This window comes from Monodelphis domestica, chromosome 4 (assembly GCF_027887165.1).
Source record: "Monodelphis domestica isolate mMonDom1 chromosome 4, mMonDom1.pri, whole genome shotgun sequence".
Lineage (NCBI taxonomy): Eukaryota > Metazoa > Chordata > Mammalia > Didelphimorphia > Didelphidae > Monodelphis > Monodelphis domestica.
The window spans coordinates 247385734-247406931 of NC_077230.1; the positions used below are offsets into that span (position 1 = coordinate 247385734).

The 21198-nt window shown below is 35.4% G+C and overlaps 1 protein-coding gene across 2 annotated transcripts in view; it reads left to right on the forward strand.

Moving 5' to 3' along the window:
* Positions 1 to 20890, forward strand: part of ALKBH8 (alkB homolog 8, tRNA methyltransferase) — a 59697-nt gene extending 38807 nt beyond the window's left edge. For both annotated transcript variants that reach the window (XM_007494893.3, XM_056794441.1), the window contains 5 exons: positions 210 to 316; positions 4722 to 4873; positions 6285 to 6550; positions 14595 to 14744; positions 15573 to 20890. In XM_007494893.3, coding sequence (XP_007494955.2) covers positions 210 to 316; positions 4722 to 4873; positions 6285 to 6550; positions 14595 to 14744; positions 15573 to 16115 — 1218 coding nt within the window. In that variant the 3' untranslated portion in view covers positions 16116 to 20890. The remainder of the gene's footprint in view (positions 1 to 209; positions 317 to 4721; positions 4874 to 6284; positions 6551 to 14594; positions 14745 to 15572) is intronic.
* The last annotated feature ends 308 nt before the right edge of the window (positions 20891 to 21198 follow it).

The following is a 21198-nucleotide window of genomic DNA, read 5'->3' on the forward strand; positions in this document are numbered from 1 at the left end:
CTTTTTTCATGAGAGGTGGGAGAAAGATAGAAAATACCTATTAATTTTTTAAAAAGTACAAGTTTAAGAATCTTTAGCAAACAGAAGACTTTCCTTGGTGAAAATATTTACAATCATATGTATTTTATCTAATACTTGCTCAGAAAGCAGTAGTCATTTTTTCATTCTTATTCAGCACATTTAATATTTATGCTTTTGATCTTTTTAAGATTGTCATGGATTTTAAGCACCCAGATGGTCACACAGTATCAGTTATGCTGCCTCAACGGAGTTTGCTGGTGATGACAGGAGAATCTAGATACCTTTGGACCCATGGGTATGTGTTGAGACTTCTATGTCCAATAGAATGCTGAGCTAGAAGTGCTTGTAGAGATAATTTTCTAACCCTTTCACTTTATAGAGGGAAAACATGGAATCTGGGGTGGATAAGTGACTTATCCTTAGATGAGCACTTGGGTAGGTTGTGGAATTTATCATTATTCTATTACAGGATAGACTAGATGGCCCAGCTCTGATTCTGATGAAAGTGGTATTTGAGAAAAAGTAAACTGAGGATGGAGTTTCTCAAATACCACTTTCATTCCACAACCTATCTAAGTGCTCAAGGGAGCCCCACTTCCACCCAAGAAAACTCTCTACTTTGGTATAACTAACTGTTATACATTTTTTCTTTACTTTTCAAATCCTGGCTCTGTTCATTTCATTCTTCATTAATTCACACAAGTCATCTAGATTTTTTGGAAACCATTCCTTTCATCATTCCTTATAGCACAGTAGTATTTCATTATATTAATATATCATAATTTGTTCAGTTGTTCCCCAGTTGGTGGGCAGTTCTTTAGTTTTATGTTTTTGCTGCTTTAAAAAAAACTACTGTAAAAATTTGTGCTTTTTTCCTCTTTCATTGATTTCTTTGGAGTATAGAACTAGTTTAGTAGTGGAATAACTGGTCAAAGGGTTTGTATACTCAGTTTAGTAATTCTGGAGAGACAATATATCCTCATTTTAAGTTAATTTGTTAGTTGACTGCTTGAGATTGTCTAAACTGATCAGCTGTCTCCCTCCCTGATCTGAACATACATAAAAAAGTGGGACAAAAGAGGCTGCACTACTCTCAAGGGGTTGTTCCTCCCCTAGATATCCCAAGATATATCAGATTGGTAAATAATCACAGAGGAGGCAGACTTAGAGATCCCAACTCCTCCCTCATTATTTCATCACAAGAAAAGGCAGATATTTGTCCATAGAGTGAGGATGCTAATACACCCTTTTCTCTGCCACATGGCTTGATCATTCCAACATGACTTCAGAACGCACTCTTACTAAGGGTTCACCTTGACTCCCATCCCTGCTCTTAATCCTATGAACCTTTGAAGCTCTAAATAAAAGAAGGAAGGTACCAAATCCAATTTCATAGCCTGAAACAGAAGCTGTTTCTTCCTCACCTTGGGTGAATGGAGCCAAAGGGGAAATTTATTTCACAAAGATATTCTAGTTCAACATTAATTTTCCACATAACTCTGGGGGCATAGTTCTAAATTGCTTTCCACAATGACTGGACTAGTTCAGAGCTCTACAAACAGTTCATTAGTGTACCTATTTTCTTGTAGCCCTTCCAGTATTTGTCATTTTTCTTTTTTCCCCCTTAGTTATACCAATCTGATTAGTGTGAGGTAGAATCTCATAGTTGCTTTAATTTGCATTTTTCTAATTGTTAGTATTTTGTTATCCATTTTCATATGGCTATTGATGACTTGGATTTCTTTCTTGAAAACTACTTGTTTGTATCCTTTGACCATTTACCAATCAAGAATATGGCACCTATTTTCATAAATTTGAATCAGTGCCTCATAACTTGAAAATAAAACCTTTATCTGAGAGATTCTCTGAAGCCACTAAAGTTTCTTGAGAAGCAGAGTGGTATGGCTAACCTTAGTCTTAGAAACATAACTTTGGAGGCTTTGGGGAGAATTTTGGAGAAGGACAAGAGTGGATTTGGGGAGAGCAATTAGAAACCAATTGCAATAATCCAGGCAAGAGGTAATAAGGGTCTGTGTGATGTGGTGTGATTAGAGAAAAGAGATAGAATTTGGTACATATTGAGGTGGAATCAGTTAGGCATGGCAGTTAGAAATAGTAAGTCAAAGATGATTCCTAGGTTTTAAACTTAAGTGACTAGAAGATTGGTGATATCCTTCATTGGAAAAGAGAAGTTAGGAGGAAGGGTGGACTCAGGGAATCATGTAATGAGTTCTGTTTTGAACATATTGCATTTGGGACGCTTATGAAACATCCAAGTGGAGCTGTTAAAAAATTTGTTGGAGATTCAGAATTGGAGGTCAAGAGAGATGAGGGTTGGGAATGTAGGTTTGGGGAATCATCTCCAAAGAGAAGATAGTTAAAAACAAAGGAGATAATGAAATCATTGAGAGAGGAGAGGGAGAGAACTCTGTATAGAGTACTAATGTATTAAATTTATATCATTTGCCACTTTGATAAGCCTGTCATCACTTGTACCTTCATCCAAGACATGGATAAAATATTAATATAGGACCAAGTACAGATTCCAGGAATATTCTTCTTCTTCCAAGTCCTGTTTCCAAATTGACACAGAACCATTAATCATTGTTGTTTTGGGGATTAGCCATCTAACTATCAGATCATATTTTTGCCCAGCTTATATCCCTCCATCCTGTCTACTTGAATTGACTTGGTTAAATACTTTGCTACATAAACTATATCTAATGCACCCCTCTAATCCACCATTCGGGTTATCCTGACATGACCTGTTCTTGATAAAAGATTTCATTCCTTGTATTTGTATCCCTAGCACAGTGCCTGGCACATAGTAGGAGCTTATTAAATGCTTGTTGTTTGATTGATTGAGGAAATCATGCTGGCTCTTTTTGATTAACATTTTCTTTTTTAGATATTCATTAATGATTACTGCAGTATTACATTCAAGAATTATTAAAGCATACTCACTGATCTTTAATTTGCTGGCTTCTCCCAAATCCCCCCCCCCACCCCCCACCCCCACCCAAACCCCTCATACCTTTTGTCTTAGAATCAATACTGTGTATTGGTTTGAAGGCAAAAGAGTGATAAGGGCTAAGACAATGGGGGTTAAGTGACTTACCCAGGTTCATACAACTATGAAATATCTGAGGCCAGATTTGAACCCAGGGCCTTCTTCATCCAGGCCTGGCCTCTCTGTCCACTGAGCTGCCTAACTGCCTCATCTGTAACTCTGTAACTTTTTTCAAACCAAAATATCCCTGGCCACCACTGCCTTCTCTGTGTTGCCTTTAGTTCCTTAAGGTTAGAGATTGTCTTTGTTTCTGTATCTCACCCCTACACTTTGCATTATTTGGCACATAGTAAGGACTTAATAAACCCTTTTTCATTCTCTCATTCATTTCAGTCATTCAGCCAATGCTCACTAGTGGTTTAATTGACTAGAAAGAGGTCCAAGATGTTCTCTTATTCTTTTGAAGTTTTTTAACTTGATTTAAAATCATATGTTGAATCCCCTTCAAAAATGAGCAGTTAATTTTTGCTTACTTGCACCTTCTGCAAATTACCATCTCCCTTCCAGTTATGATTTCAGTACTTATTAGCTTTAGGACTAGGGTCAGGCCTTTCAACCTTTCTGATTCCCTTGTCATCTAAACTGTAAATTATATAAACATAAATGGTTACATAAATTTCTTACTAATCTCCAGTATTGTTCCAACCTGCAGTATAGTAGTTTATCCATTTCCACAATTTTATCCTATTCAAAAATCTAGGCCTCCTTCAAGATCTGCCTACCTTCAGCAGTTCCAGAACATTGTAGTTTAAGCCCCTTTTAAACTATTACTGAACATTCTACCATTAGGCTATATACTACCATGTATAGAGTGTTCCAAATGTCTTCGTGTCCTTTAAGCTTTAATAATTTGAGAGGTAAAAATGCCAAAAATTTACCAAAAAATCATTGAAAAGCATCACTATTTAAAGTTTTATGCTTACTTAGTTTTATAAATTTTAAATAATAATTAAAATTTCTTAATTTTAACAAGATGAGGCACCCTTTTGTTAAGTGTTGCATTGTGACCATTTCTAGATGATACTTTCTCAGATTAGTGGATTGAGAGAGGAAGTCTTCCTATCTGGCTACCTCAGGAACCTGATCTTTCTCCATTAGACTTTTCTTATGAAGATACATCAAAACTATCATGTTTGCATTAAAACTTTGCTCTCTAGGGGATTTTTTAGGATTACAGTTGCAATCCTTACTGTCACCAAGCAGAAGCTGATGAAAGTTTTTATAGAGTGCAAAAATCTACCCAAGCAGTGTATATCCCAAGATAGTGATTATATTGAATTTTAATAAAAGCATATTGATATTTTAATCAAATGATTTTCAAATTTTGGGGAATAAACTTTAGTAGTGTTTATGCAAACTCTGAAGTTATTAAAGGTTATGATTTCACTGAGTCTTTTGGGACACCCTATATTGTGTTGTTTTTTCTATTCATAAATATCTTGACTATCTTCTGCCCTCAACAACTGTCAATTGTAAATTATTATAGGAAAAGATATTTTTTTGTATCTTTTTCTCACAATGCCTCTCCCAGTGTTTGTTATCCCATTTGTATTTTTCATTGTTTAATCTGAAATATTTCATTGTAATAAAATGTTAACAATTTATTATGTCTTCCTCTTTTTTACAAAAGTATCACACCCAGAAAATTTGATGTTATTCAGGCATCTGAGGGTCAGAAAAGTGGAATTATTACTAATGATGTTGGAAACCTAACATTAAATAAAAGAGGAGTGAGGACCTCATTTACATTTAGAAAAGTGAGGAGAACACCTTGTGACTGCAGTAAGTATGTAATCATTCTACTGTAAAATCAACTTTACTGGCTTATAGAACCATAAGTGAACTATAACTATAACTATATGGCTACAATGTAAAAGGAATGAAATGAAGTATTCTTTGCACAGTTATTGGGCTGAGCATAAATTTGCCAGTTGTCAAGATTCAAAATTACTTTCCATTAACTCAATAGGGGAGCGAAATATGACAGATTGTTACATAGTAGGTTGCCTGTAAGGGGCAAAAACACTGTTTTATTTTTAGTTGACTTGGAACCCTAGAAAGGTGGAAAAAGTATTTCACACTAATAACTGACATTTATTATTTAGCACATATAGTATTTTATAAATGCTATCTCGTTTTACCATTAGAACAATACTATGAGGCCATTATCCCCATTTTATAGGTAACAAAGATGTCCATAGAAATTTTTTATTAAACTGAATGTTTTTAAGCTTAAGCTTAGCAAGACTAGACCATTAGTATTTAGTTATTACAATGAAAGTGAGTTGCATTTAATATGCTGGGGGCTTCCACTGTAGACAGCAGATATCAAATTATTCTAATTTCTATGCGTGATAAAACAGAAACAAATTATACTTCATCTAACAGGATGAACTATCTTTAATCATAGGACATAAGGACAATCTTTAAAGTAACTTTTTCAGTTAAAAATGATTTTTATTACATTTCCCAGAATTAATGTAAATAAATATCTTTGGAAAATCTAAAATCTCTATAGGTAATAGGCTACCTTGACAACAGTAAAGCTTAAAATAGTTCTTTGTTTATTTTTCTAACAGGAACTTAAAGCATGAAATTTCTTATTGATTAACAAGTCTTTGTTAAGCAACTATGTATTTGGTACCTTGCTGGATATTATAGGAGATCCAGAAAAATAGGCAGCATTAGCTCTCACTGTCCAGGAATTTAGTCTAGATCTGACTGTAAACACAAGTTTTATTGTGTTTGAAACAATATTTCATTAATAAATTTCATTGACAACCTTCCTGATGTAATATTGATGTATTTAACAAGCCTCTATTTAGGGGTCAGTTTATAAATTTATTTTTACTTTTGAGACCAAAGCTATGCACTAAAAAGTTATATTGAAGATCTAGAAGATTGTTTTTTGTTGTTATTTTTAGTAAAAGAGGTAGCTCTTAATCTTTGGTAACTCAGGTGTTCATAATTTCCATAAGAATTAAAGGGATTGATGTAGTAATTAATTGCATCAATCAAAATTCAGTCAGAATACATACTACTGTATTACTGAGGGTTTTATTACATATGAACTCTTTTCTGCAAGAATGAAAACTTATCTTTTGTAGTTTTTTCCCCCTTTTGAGAAAAATTAATAAGTAATTTCATGGGTGTCAGTTTAAACACTTTTTTGGTTTTATTATATCTCATTCAGGTTACCATTTGGTCTGTGACAGTCAGAGATGTCATCAAAATGAAACTTTACCCTCCTTCCCAGAGAATGACAAAAAAGCCTCAGAACTGGAACGGGAGTATGTTCATAGAGTTTATGAGGAAATAGCTGAACACTTCAGCAGCACAAGGCATACCCCGTGGCCCCAAATTGTGGCATTCTTGAAAGCTTTACCAAAGGGCTCAGTAGTGGCAGATATTGGGTGTGGAAATGGAAAATATCTGGGCCTCAGCAAGGATATATATATGGTAAGTAAACATCATCCTTGGTTTTTGTGAGTTTTGGAGGAAATGTTTATCCCTTATCCCTACATATAGAGTTTTTATTTTGTTTTGTTTTTACTTCAAGGTGACTATGCTTTTATTGATGTGGTTTTTTCCATTCACCGATGCAGATCACAGACCTACCACAGCTTTATAAGTAGATGGTCACGTTCATTATTTAGTAACCAGCTATCTAGTGATAAGCTTTCCTGAATTTAGCCAAACTTATACCAGCTAGCCCATAATTAAAGGCCCTGTAGAGGTGGTTACAACTCCCTCTTTTTTTTTGACATAAACACAATAATACAGCATCAGTTACACACCACATTGATGTCCTTAGTTTAACTGGAATTTATTTAACATTTCAACAAATTGCCCAAAATGTTATTTATGCACAATAATAAGAATAGTGAAGATTACTGTGACTTCTTAATATCTATCCCAAGTTTAATGTGGAGAAAATTATATTTTTCATCTTTAGATTTATTAGGTAATAGTAAGATTATATTTCTCATCTTTAGATTTATTAGGTAATAGTAAGATTTGCATATTTCTTGAAAATTTTTTCTTTTTTTTAAAGATCTTTTATTGTAATAATTTTCAACATGTTTTCTGAAATTATAAGATTGAAATTGTTTGTCTCCCTTCCCTCTTCTCTTTTGGAAATGGGAAGCAATTTGATCTGAGTTATACATGTATTATCGTTCAAAACATACTTCCATATTGGTCATTGTGAGAGAAAACTCAAATAAAACCAAAACCTCAAAATAAAAACATAAATAAATTAATGTGAAAAATTGTATGCTTTGAATAGCATGCATTCCAACTCCAATAGTTTTTTTCTCTGGAGATAGATAGCATTCTTTGTCATATGTCCTTCAGAATTGTCCTGAATCATTGTATTGCTGAGAGTAGCTAAATCAGTCACAGTTGATCAGCATACAATATTATTGTTCCTGTATACAGTATTCTGGTGCTGCTTATTTCACTTTGATTCAGTTTATGGAAGTCCTTCCAGCTTTTCTTGAAAATATTTTTATATATTAATGTCCCTATTGGGCATGAAACATATTCATGGCATGAAGTTGTTTATTTATGGAGTAACAGTATAAAATATTGAAAATTAGAGAGAACATTTTTTTCTTCATTCCTCAAGGGATTCTTTGAATGTGTGTGTGTTACTCAGGTCAAGCAAAATTAAATAACCATAGATTAGATTTCTTTTGGGAGAAAGACTAAATCTTACTCTAGATCTAATGCCATTCTTGGTATTCTTGGTATATTGTAGTAATAATGTAGTAATAATGACAATAATGATGATGATAATTCAATAATTCACCTTTTTTATGGGGAAAAAATTGGAAGGTAGCTTATGTAGAAGAGGCATGAAGAAAGAGAGAACTTCATGCTTGCGAAAGAAAGCTGGGGACTTGATCTGTCAATCAAGGTGAAGATTCCAAAACAGAATGTTCCCAGGAGAGGCAGTTGGAAGCCTGGCCAGAGGAGAGGAACTGAAAAATTTCTTCTCTCTGGGTTACTGACCAAGGGAGAGACCTGGGTGGCTCTGACAGAGTGGTGGAGAAGAAGCTGGGATTTCTAGCTTTGAACTATTTCTCTTGGGTTTTGGAGAGAGATTTCCTTGGCTTCTGGTTGAAGGGGAAATAATCTGAGAACTGATCCCTGTTAGCTTCTGTCCCAGGCTGAAGGACCCTTGGGGGCTTCTGGAATTAATCTGAGAAGAAATTAATTTTGGTTGGTGGCTTTGTGTAATTGGAAGAAGAAAGAAGACATAACAGTTGTCCTCCATCTCCTTGACAGATTTGTGTCACAGTTGTGACAGGACTGACATTTCCCAAAATCCTCTCAATCCTTCTTATAGATTAGGGACACCCCTATCCCTCTCACCTCAATCCTATTCCTGTTGTTCCCAATAAATCCCCTTTACTTGAGAAAGGAAAAGAAAGGAGTTTTTCCTCATAAATCTCAGGGGGGAGGGGCGAAGTCAAAAGGCTTCAAGAAGAAGGTGGTTAAGGGAGGTGAAGGGAGGAAGAGGGTAGGAAATATCTTGATTTATTAGCCATCAGTAGGGATCAATAGGCAACCCCAGAGTAATGCCCTCTAGCAGCATCTCTATCTCTCATTATCTCTCAAAGTACTTCTATCTCCATTATAACTAGTCACCCAGAGGTGTCCCCTAGCATCTCTCTAGTCAAGTCAAGAGTATCCCAGTTACTGCAACCAGAAATAGTTCCACAGATCATCTATTCTTTATTACACTGGGTAGCCCAGTGGATTGAAAGCCAGGCCTAGAGATGGGAGGTTCTAGATTCAAATCTCAGATACTTTCTAGCTGTGTGACTCTGGGCAAGTCACTTAACCCCCATTGCCTAGCCCATACCACTCTTCTGCCTTGGAACCAATATATGGTGTTGATTCTAAGGCAGAAGGTAAGGGTTTTTAAAAATTAATTTAAAAAAATTTTATGTGTTAGTGTGAAAGAGGAAGGACTAAAGTATATGAGTAGGGGCAACTAGGTAGAACTATGGAGATAGAGTGCCAGGTTTGGAGTCTGGAGGACCTGGGTTCAGGTGTAACTCTAGACATTTACTAGCTGTGTGGCTCTAGGCAAGTCACTTAACCTCATTTGCCTAGCTCTTACTTCTTTTCTGCCTTGGAATTGATACTTGTATTGATTCTAAGGCAGAAAGTAAGCGTTTTAAAAAATGAAGTAGAAGAAGAAGAGAACAAATAGAACAAAAATACAATAATCTTCCACCCTGCTCCCTTTCTACCAGCATCCTTCTCTTCCCCACAATCCAGTATTGTTCTGAAGCAATACTAGAAAAGAAAAGAAGTTCTCATTGTCATTTAACATGGGTTTAACCAGGTAATCTTTCTTGGTCCCTACTGCTGATAGGTCTTTCTCCTTTCAAGTTACCTTCTTTATACTGTGAATAGAGACTGGATCTGTGATTTCATTGATATAGGGGAACTCCCAGGTGAGGATACTCTCTCTACAAGTACAGATCAATACCTCTGCAACTTTTAGTTTTAGCAAGCTTCCTAGAGAAAATCACAAATTAATACTATTGTAGAACATATCCCAATTATATTTTAATCTGATTGAATCCACAGTAGTCATTGTTTTTTAATTGTTCTATTTTAATAACAAATTTCTACACAAGTTTTCCCAAGTTATATGATCTATATTGTCTCCTTCCCTTCTTCCCTCCCTCTTCTCAGAGCTGACAAACAATTCAATCCAGATTATACCTATGTTATCATGCAAAACATATTTCTATTTTATTCATTTTTGTAAGCCAAAATTCTTATAGAACCATAACCCCAAAACATATACCCAAATAAACAAATGAAAATCATATGTTTTCATCTACATTTCTACTCCAACAGTTATTTCCCTGGGGGTAGTCTTTTTCATAAGTCCTCAAAATTGTCCTGGATTATTGTATTACTGTAAGTAGCAAAGTCTATCACATTTGATTGTTCCACAATATTGCTGTTACTGTGTATAATGTTCTCCTGGTTCTTCTTATTTCACTCTGTATCATTTCGTGTAGGTCTTTCCAGCTTTTTCATCATTCCTTACCACCATTTGTTCAGCAATTCCCCAATTGAGGGACATCCCTTTAGTTTCCAATTCTTTGCCATCACAAAAAGAGCAGCTATAAATATTTTCGTACAAACAGGTCCTTTCCCTTTTTTTTTTTTAATCTCTTGGGGATACAGACTCAATAGTTGCATTACTGGATCAAAAGTTATGCATTCTTTTATGGCACTTTGGGCATAATTCCAAATTGCCCTCCAGAATGGTTGGATCAGTTCACAACTCCACCAGAAATGCATTAGTGGCCCAATTCCCTTGAACATTTATCATTTTCCTTTACTGTCACATTGGCCAGTCTGTTAGGTGTGACGTGGTACCTCAGAGTTATTTTAATTTGCATTTCTCTAATCAAGAGGGATTTTCATATGACTTTTGATAGCTTCAACTTCTTCACCTAAAAACTGCTTATTCATATCCTTTTATCTTTTTATCAATCGGGGATTGATTTGGATTCTTCTAAATCTGACTTAGTTCTCTATATATTAGAGCAATGAGACCTTTATCAGAGAAATTTGTTATGAAATATTTTTCCAGTTTGTTGCTTCCCTGCTAATCTTGGTTGCATTGGTTTTGTTTGTATAAAACCTTTTTAATTTAACATAATAAAAATTATTCATTTCATATCTTGTAATGTTTTCTATCTTTTGTTTGGTCATAAATTCTTTCCTTCTCCTTTAACATCTCTGGATTATTTGACTTGCCTAAGGTCACAGAGGCAATATGTGTTAGATACAGAACTTAAACCTAGATCTTCCCAGCTTCAAGGCCAGTCACTTAATCAGCAAGTATTTCTTAGCACTTAGTATGTGCTAGTAAACTCTCTATCCACTGTGTTACTGGTTAAGGAAAAACTTCCTATTAATTAGAGCTGATGAAAAATAGGCAGTAGATTCCTCCTTACTGAAGATCTTCAGACAAAAACCAATCAATTTGTAGATTTTTTATAGACCCTTTTCAAGATTAGGTTAGACCCAATGGTATGTGAATTCTCTTCCAACTCTTAAGATTCCATAAAGCTCTGAAAAGTTTGTTAGAAGGAAGTAATTATTTTGGGCAAAACATATTTAGTTTTTTCAACAGGTTAAGGCACTGGCATTTATGGGAAGGTAATTTTTTTATACTATAAGAAGTAGATTTTAGACATGTGTGTTTTTTAAGATGAGTAATCTGAATAGTACTTAATTTGAGAAATGTGATTTATTCTGTCATGGTATGTATGCTGCCTCAAAAGACTTATAATTTTACTTTTCCAAGAAATACATGTAGATATCTGTGAATAAGATAATGGTCTCTGCTCATTGTTGTTGATCATTACATAGCAATGTCAGTAGGGTTTATCTGGATACTCTGCCCCATTCTCAATATGAAATCTTTAGAGCAAGGATTCTTAATCTAGGTTCTGCTAACTTGTTTGTTTTCTTTTTAAAATATTTTTATAATTGTATTTCAGTACTTTTTATAATCCAATGTATTTTATGCATTTAAAACATTCTGAGGAATCAGTTTTTACCAAATTGCACAGGCATCAATGACACAAAAAAAGTTAAGAATCCCTGCTTTAGGGATTTAGATTTACATTTAGAGATGTGAAGATAGATTGGAGAATAGAAATTCAGGATAAAAAATGTTTGATAATAGGATGAAGAATTTGCAGATAGATGAATGACTATGAATGAATGAAACCAACCCAATGGGCACATTATATGGGTCTGGTCATTTCTCTTTGAGGGGAGTACATTAGATTTGGTGCATTAGCCAAACATTGTCTGACTTCTCTTCTATGGAGAAAAGAATGTATAAGGACTGTACTCATTTGGGGAAATTTTCTTTCATACTGCTATTATGTTTCTTGTTTCATTTTATTGTATGTTCCCTAAAGTGTGATTTGCTTATTCAGGGCTCTCATATCATCAGTATAAGTAGCTGACCTGTATCTCTAGAAAATGAGATCCTTTTATTGGGAAGTTAGATTTCATGAAGCAATTTTATGTAATAGAAAAAATGCTATCACTGGATTTAGAAAATTTGGGATTAAATACTTGCTTTAATGATTACTAATTGTGTGACAATGAGTAAGACCTTCTCTGAACACCCATTTCCTCAAGTGGAAATGGAAGGGATTTGATTGGACAATCCCTCAGATCGTTTTCATCCATAAATCTTCTGTTCTTAAAAATAAAAAAAAAAAATTTTTTTACTTTTTTCAATTTTCTTTTTTAAAGACCCTTACGTTCTGCCTTAGAATCAATACTGTGTATTGGTTCCAAGACAGAAGAGCAGCAAGGGCCAGGCAATGAGGATTAAGTGACTTTCCCAGGGTCACACAGCTAGAAAGTGTCTGAGGTCAAATTTGAACCCAGAACCTTCTGTCTCTAGGTCTGGCTCTCAATCCATTCAAATTTAAATTAATTAAAAAAATAATTCTATAAAGTATTATTCATTGTAATGAGATATAAGAGCTAAAATAGAGAATGCATATTATTTTGAGCAGTATTTTAAGGTATAAGTCCCTAGGAATTGTTCTGTCATAATTGTGCATTCATCCATAGTGCTTTTCACTATCTCTTCTTACCTACTACATTCATACCACTTTCTACCACTAATATGCATTCAGTTCTGATATAGAATATGACACTGATTTAATACACCAAAAATTAATGATCTCATATCAAATAAGAAAGAAATGCCCCTGCAAAATGATTAATATCTATCAACTCTTAAAAGGGCAGCAGAAACTGCCAATCATTGCTCATTTAATTGTCTGGGTAAACAAAAGCTTGAGGTGACCACTCCTGTCTAACTAAATTTGTTGATAATTTTCTTCCCCTCTTACAAAAAATTAAATCAAGGCAATGCATAAGATAATTAGTTGCTAATGTATTATTGATATTCTCTAAGCACCTGCCACTATGTTCCAAACCCTCCATGGTCCATTCTAAGAGGATCTCAGGATCCTCTTAGAACTCTGATGATCAGAAAGCTAAGAGAAGACACACAAAGAAATTCAATAAAAAGAGACACATGCATTGTGGTACTTAAGGCTACATCATGCCTTGTATGTACTTGATAAAAAGACAGACTGCCACCTTCATTTTCTTCTCTTCTTCTATACATAGACATGAATACACATACACACTAATAACAGTCATTATGATCATCATAGCATTTTTATAACATCTAGTATGTGCCAGATAATGGACTACCCATTAAAATTATTACCTCATTTGATGATTCTTATAATAACCCTTGGTGGTAGGCGCTATGATAATTCCCATTTCAGTGTTGAGGAAAATGAAGCATAGCTTAAGTGACTTGTTCAGGGTCACACAGTAAGTGTCTAAGGCCAGATTTGAATTCAGGTATTCTTGACTCCAGACTCAATGCTTGATCCACTGCACCATCCAGCTAGCTACTAGTAAAACACTGATTGAGCAATTTAAACATTTTCAATTGTAAAAGCTTTTAATAAAGTACTTCATTCTTGAAGGGGTTTCTAAATTCTTCTCTGATAGGGACAAGGGGGAAAAGAGCTAAAATACCTTGAAAAAAACAATGGGTTTGGGTTGGCACTGTAATATAGGGGGTTAAGGACAGACCTTAGAGTCAAGGTCAAAGATCTGGGTTCAAGTCCTGTCTTGGAATCAAGATCAAATATCTGGGTTCAAGTCTCATATTTTATAATCTGGTTGTATCATGACTTAAACTCTCAATGTTTTGGGTAACTGTGTCTGTGAGTTAGAACAGTTGCTGATCTACATTGGTAGGGAGATTTTCTTCACTGAGACTTCTCTATCTACTGAGGCCACAGTTCTGGACTAAATAGACAAAAAGTAGATTACTTTATTCACTTTCAATTTATGGCCATTGAGTAGCTGTTATGAAATAGTCTATAATTTAAAGGCAGATGTGTCTGAGTAATCATAGATAAGTATGTGCTGTTGGAGACTGTTGGAGTGGTAGAAACTTTACATGATGATGACTGTATAGTAGTAAAAAACAACCATATGGTGTTTTATAAGAAGCCTTAGATTTCAAAATGTAGTTGTAGAGATAGAGATTGAGATGTCACATTCCAACTGTTTGCACATTTACTCCACTCATCCATTTCTTTTGTTTTGTTAATTTGGGCACTTGATACCTATGGTGTTTTTTAAAGTAATGAAAGCTATCCCAGTCAAATTGAATGTGGGCCTTCTTTTTATCATATACATTGAATCTATACATGGTAATAATACCATGTTCTCAGTTTGGTTGCCCTAGTATTCATGGGAAATCATTCAAATTACAGTCCCTGGTCACTGTATTCTCAGTGGTTATCAGTAGTGATCAGGTGACTTAGTTTTTAGTTTTAATTTCTCATGAAGTTCAAACAATACACTTATAACCGAGTTTTCTCTATTACAGGTTGGTTGTGATCGCAGTCAAAACCTTGTTGAGATATGTGGTGAAAGGCAGTTTGAGGCTTTTGTCTGTGATGCTCTAGCTGTACCCATTCGAAGTGAGACATGTGATGCCTGCATTTCCATTGCTGTTATTCACCATTTTGCAACAGCAGTAAGTATTTTTCATTCTCTACCTAAGCACAATGATTGAGAATACCAGTTTTTTTTGTTGTTGTTGTTTTGGTTTTCTTTTGCCTATTTGTTACTTTGCAACTTTTTATGATTTCCTATTTCTTTAAGGAGTCACAATCTAGTAGAGAAGATAGCATAAGAAAAAAGTAGTTGAAAATTGGAAGGGAAGGGAATACCTGACTCAGGGACAAATGATGAAATGGCTGCCCTGGGTACCCTTCTTAAATGAGGGATCAGGAAGGAGTTCTCTGAGTTCTGTCTACCTTTTTACCCTCTCCAATAAAAGGGAAAGAAGGGCCTCACAGACAGGGAATATTAAAGAGATGTGAGTTTCAGAGTTGAGATCTACTGGGTGAGGAATGGGATTTCACTCTTATAATATGTCTTCTGTGACATGCTAGTCCTTGTTCAAGTGGATGCTTTCATTATATAAATCAAATGTGACATATAAAAGCCTACACATATCAACATTTAAGAAGTAAAGAGAATGTCTAGCTTCTGGATAATCAATAGATGAGGGAAAAGCCAATGATAAAGGGTTGATAGGATTAAAATGTATTTTTTTACTCAGTCCCAATTATAGCATTTCTTATTTTGAGGACTCACTACTAAAAAAAATTTTTTTCTTCTTCACTTAGCATATCTTAGTGCAGTTGCACATTCAAATTTGAAGACTATGTGTGTGATATATATATATATATATATATATATATATATATATATATATATATATATATATATATAAAATCTTTACCATTTTCTTTCATTATCTTCTTTGGGTTGATAAATGGCAATGTGTTTTTATTAGGAACGAAGACTGGCAACCCTCCAAGAATTAGCTCGACTCCTGAGGCCAGGAGGAAAGGCTCTCATTTATGTCTGGGCAATGGAACAAGAATACAATAAGCAGAAATCCAAGTACCTTAGGGAGAGCAGGGATACTAAAGAAAAGAAAGAGCATCTCAACAGTGTTGTGATCCCTGGCACCAGCAGTCATAATTCTGTATGTTCTATCCCAGCCATTAATGACTTGAAGGATGGAGACTATAATACAAATGGAGTAAGTAATTCCAAGCTGCCAGTTCACACTAACAGGACCTCTTTCCATTCTCAAGATGTACTAGTCCCTTGGCACCTCAAGAAGGACTCTAGGAGAGACAAAGGGTCTGAACCATTGAAACCAATACCTGATCTGGTGGGACCACATGATCCAAGCACAGTATTTCACCGTTATTATCATGTATTCTGTGAAGGAGAACTGGAAGCAGCCTGTAGAATGGTAAATAACATAAGCATTGAGCAAAGCTATTATGATCAAGGAAACTGGTGTGTGATTTTCAAAAAACTCTGACTCAGCACTTCATATAGGCAAGATATGTTTGATCATTTTTAAGAATTAATTGACCACTTCTTTATCTAAAAAGAAGGCCCTCCGGGTAAAGAAAAACTACCAAACACACTTGGTACAAGATTGAAGAAGCAAAGAGATGGAGGTTAATCAGCAGACATCCAGTCTGTGTGTGTGTATATACACACACACACACACACACACACACACACACACACACACACACACTCACTCTACTCTGCCATCTGGATGGCTTCAGACAAGGCATTTAATTTTTTTTTTCCATCTGTCAGGTAGGGTCTATAATATAGTTCCTCTTCTCCACTTTTCTCATAAGGACATGGCTTTGTAAAAATAAATGAATTAGTTTATGTAAATCTTTGATAGCCTTGCAGTTTTTATCATAATAATTAAAGGTATTTTTCCTTAAAGCATTAAAGGATGTCTTTATTTTAAAATTTTAATTTCATATTCTTTGGAATTTATACAGAAATCACAATCTGGCAGTAATGAATTTCTTTATTGCATTTGTAATAAAATAAATTGAATCTTATTGACGTTGAAACAATTATCCCTTCAGTAGAAAATATTTATGGTCTTGATTCTGGGTATGTATTTATTTATTTTGGGGAGTAAGATTTGGTAATTCATATTAATCAAGAAGCCCTCTAATCTTGAGAGTCCTCCAAAGCTTAACCCAGTTCCCTCTTCTTTTTCATTCTATACTGTCTCACTGCATCAGTTCAGTTATCTTTCTGCAAATCCCAGATCCATATCAACCTCTAATTTTTATTGTTAGACAATTTCTTTTGCCTCTTAGACATCTAAAACTCAATTTCCTTGATTTTTCTCAAATTCAGTATGTCTAAACAGAGCTCATTGTTTTCCTCCCCAAACCTTCCCCCTTCCAATCTTCCTTTTACTTCCTTTTTGTTTTTTAAACCCTTACCTTCCATCTTAGAATCAATACTGGGTATTGGTTCTAAGGCAGAAGAGTGGTAAGGGCCAGGCAGTGGGGTTAAGTGATTTGCCATGGGTCACACAGCTGGGAAGTGTCTGAAGTCAGATTTGAACCCAGGACCTCTTGTCTCTGGGCCTGACTCTCAACCCACTGAGACACCCAGCTGCCCCACTTCCCATTACTTCTTGAGCACTCCACTGTCTTCTCAGGCACACAGGATGATTCGATGTCATCCTTAACTTGTCACCCTCACCCAGCCAGACACAGCCAGTTTATCACCAAATCTTGTTTCTATCTTCACATCTCTCATATACTATGAAAGGAAATTCTTGATTCTCTTTGTCTATTCTGAGTTTACACTTGTGAAAATGGAATCCTTTATTCTCTTTTCCTGGTTGAAATTAACACTTTGGTTAACAGCAACTTAAATACCCCTACTTAGTACCTCACCAGATTGTGAAGACAGGATTAACTTTCCTTTGTCTGCTTTTGAATTGAATCAACAAAAGCTTGTACCCCCTACTTAGCACTAGGTAGAGGAGCTTTCCATCCATTTTCAACTCAATCAGCCAGGAAATGAGAATTCACACCTCAGTCTACCAGGAATCTGTGAACCCTTTTGATGACTATTCGCCTCTCCAGAAGGGGAGAAGTGATTCCCACAAACTCAGCTCCCTGGGCAGTGCTAAGCAGTTTGGAAGCTGTAATTGGCCCTTGTGAAGAGGGGAAGGGACAAGAAGCCACTATAAAAGGCCCTGAATTTTTGGGGCTAGGGAAGTCAACTTCAGGAAGGAAATCAGCTTCAAGAAGAAAGTCGGGCTCAGGAGTCACCTTCACCTTGAGTCATTGTCTTGACCTGCTTCTTGGAGGGAACTTGGGTGAGTGGATAGCTGGCTTTCCCTTCCTGTCTTTTGGAGAGAGTTTAATTCTCATTGAAGGTCAACAAGTCCTGGCTGAGTCGAGCACTAACTAAGCAATGCTTAGTTAGACAGGCTAATGTCTTCTTTACAATTTTGTATTTCTCTACTTTCACTCTTTCTACCTCTTTTATTTATTTATTTATTCATTTATTTATTCATTCATTCATTCATTCATTTATTTATTTATTTTTTGAACCCTTACCTTCTGTCTTGGAGTCAATACTGTGTATTGGCTCCAAGGCAGAAGAGTGGTAAGGGCTAGGCAATGGGGGTCAAGTGACTTGCCCAGGGTCACACAACTAGGAAGTGTCTGAGGCCAGATTTGAACCTAGGACCTCCCGTCTCTAGGCCTGGTTCTCAATCCACTGAGCTACTCAGCTGCCCCCTTTCTACCTCTTTTATAAGTAAAAGCTATTAAAGTCATTTCAACTTTGAGCAATAATACTTTGAATCGACAACCACAACTATTATTTATAATCTTCATATATTTTAGTCAAACCATTGAAATTTAATTCTTATACTACATACCTATTTCTTTATATAGCCACAATTCTAGGTCATCTCCTCTTGATTGGCCTACCTGCAATAGTCTTCAAACTCTGCCTCAAGTTTCTCCTGACTCTGAAACATAATCCAGTCAACTGCCCCAAGGCGATTTTTATAAATTGTAGGTCTGACCATGCCACCCCCTTGCTCGGTGCTCTTTATTGGTTCCCTATCACCTCCAGGACTAAATCCAAAGTCATATGTTTGGCATTTAAAGTTCTTTATAACCTGACCCCTTCCTACCTTTCTAGTCTTACTTAATACTCCTTACTTTGCTTCATAAACTATGTGGTTCAGTTACAGCTGGCCTACTTGCAGTTCCTTAAACATGACAGGCCATCTCCCATCTTTGCCCTACATGTCCCCGTGCCTTAAATGCTCTACTCCTACACTCCTTAGTTTTCCTAGCTTTATTCACACAACTCAAAGATCATCTGTGATAGGAGGTTTTTCCCAAGGCCCTCCAGCTGCTGTCTTCTTTCAGATTACCTTCATCTGCTCTATATATAGGTCTATGTACCTAGTTGTTTACATGTATATAAATACATTTTTATCATTTCTTTGTGTCTCCTTTGCTTAGCACTTAGCAAGCAATTAGTAAATGTCGACTAATCAAAAATAAAGGATGATTTGAATGTCATTATGATCACAAATTCCAAGTAGGATAATTAACCAAAGATAAACTAATAGACTCACTGTAGATCTCCATAACAGGTAGGTGCTATTGGCTCTTTCTAAGCCTCTTAATAAAGCAGCAAAGGGTCTAATGGCCACAGATCAGACCTAATTACATCCCTCTGGCTAAAGAAAATATCCATTTTACCTTCAATGGAAATGTTAGGTTAAAATATGGATGTGTAATTCATTTTATCCCTTGGCAAGCATGAGATTGTTCTGTCTGGTTCTTCTCTCCTTCTTAACTGTTCTTTTTCAGTTTTCACTGACTCTTCTTCCTCCTGTTCCTGAAGGCAGTCTCTTAACTTTCCCTGAGCGATCTCTTTGGCTCCTGTGAGTTTAATTACCATTTTTATGCAGATGACTCCCAAATCTATACCTATAACCTTGATATCCTCTCATATTTCAAACTATTTATTAGGTGTATCTACCTCATTGTTGTTCACTGGCTCAGTTATATCTGACATGTTGTGACTGACTTCAGGAACTGTATCAATCCGTGGGGCTTTCTTGGCATGGACCCTGAAATGGTTTGTCATTTCCTTCTCTAATGGATCCAGGGGATCCTTTTGTCAGGCAATCAGAGGTTAAGTGATTTGCCCAAGGTCACACAGCTAGAAGTGTCTAAAATCAGATTTGAACTTAGGGCTTCCTGACTCCAAGTGCTTTGTGCTCATAACCACTGCTGCCTCTGTGTCTACCTCATATAATGTCAAATTCAGCATTTCCGCATGGTCCATAATGTAAAAGCTCCCTTAGTAAAAGGAAAGGGATAAAAAACCTGTATAAAATAGAGTAATAAATTTGCTAGTAGCATTTTCCTGTTTAACTCCTTTTTGCAGTTTAGTTTAGTAACAAATACATAAATATGGTACTTCAGCTATGCTATTTTGAATTTGTGCATTCATTCATTCATTGAGAGCCATCAGATACCTTCACTATTACAATCCTCTTGAAATAACACCTGCAAGCAAACACAACAATTGTTTTGTATTCAGTGTCACTGCTGAACAGATGTAAAGTTAGCATGGTGTGTGAAAGTAGAAATGCAAAGAGTCTGGTCCAGAACAGATTCCAGAAAATGATATTAGAGTATGCTTTACATTTCCTTCCTTTCTGTTAAGAAATGATGAGCTCTGAGATAAGAATGTTGTCATATCTGCTGTCAGTCCTAATTACTACCCTCAGTGGTTTTTTGTAATTGTTTTTCAAAAGAAAAATGCTGTGGTTGGGGAATTTTTAAAAAATGGGCAAATTATAGTTATATCAAAATGAAATGCATTAGTAATTTTTTGAAAATCCAATATATTCCATTTCTACTTCCCTTATTTGCTAGCCTAATGAATCTGTCAAAAGTTTTGTGTGGCAGGCCTTGCTATTAGTAAAAATACCATGTCCTGATCATCTACTTTTTAAACTGTTAATTTAAAAAACATGGAAAAACCTACATGAAATTATGAAGACTGCAATGAGCGGAACCAAGAGAACATTATACAACAGAAATATTGTTTGAAGAATAATTTGCATATGTCCACCTTCAGAGGAAAGAACTGATAAATAGAAATAAGCTGGACATAGTCAAAGGATGCCTTTTCTAGTGCAGAAAGGGGAAGCGAGGTACCTGGAACTCTAATGTAACAAACAAACAAATAAAATTTTTTTTTAAATTAATAAAATATGTTTAGTGATTCATTGTAAAAAGTTTTTTTCTGGGAATAGACAATAGTAGTAAACTATTCTTTTTATACTCAGTCTTCAAGCTTTGTTATTCAATCATAGTTTAAATATTGACAACGAATGAATATAATTTCTGAGACACGGAAAATTTTGAGAAAGGTCAAGCAGAGGATGAAGACAACTTCAAGATTAATGTGAGCCCACCTTGTTGGTTGATTGATTGTTATCCTTTATACTCAAAGAGGACCAAAATGACATCACTTTGTGTCTGACTGTGGCTAATCAGACCAGTAGGAACACAGAAGGC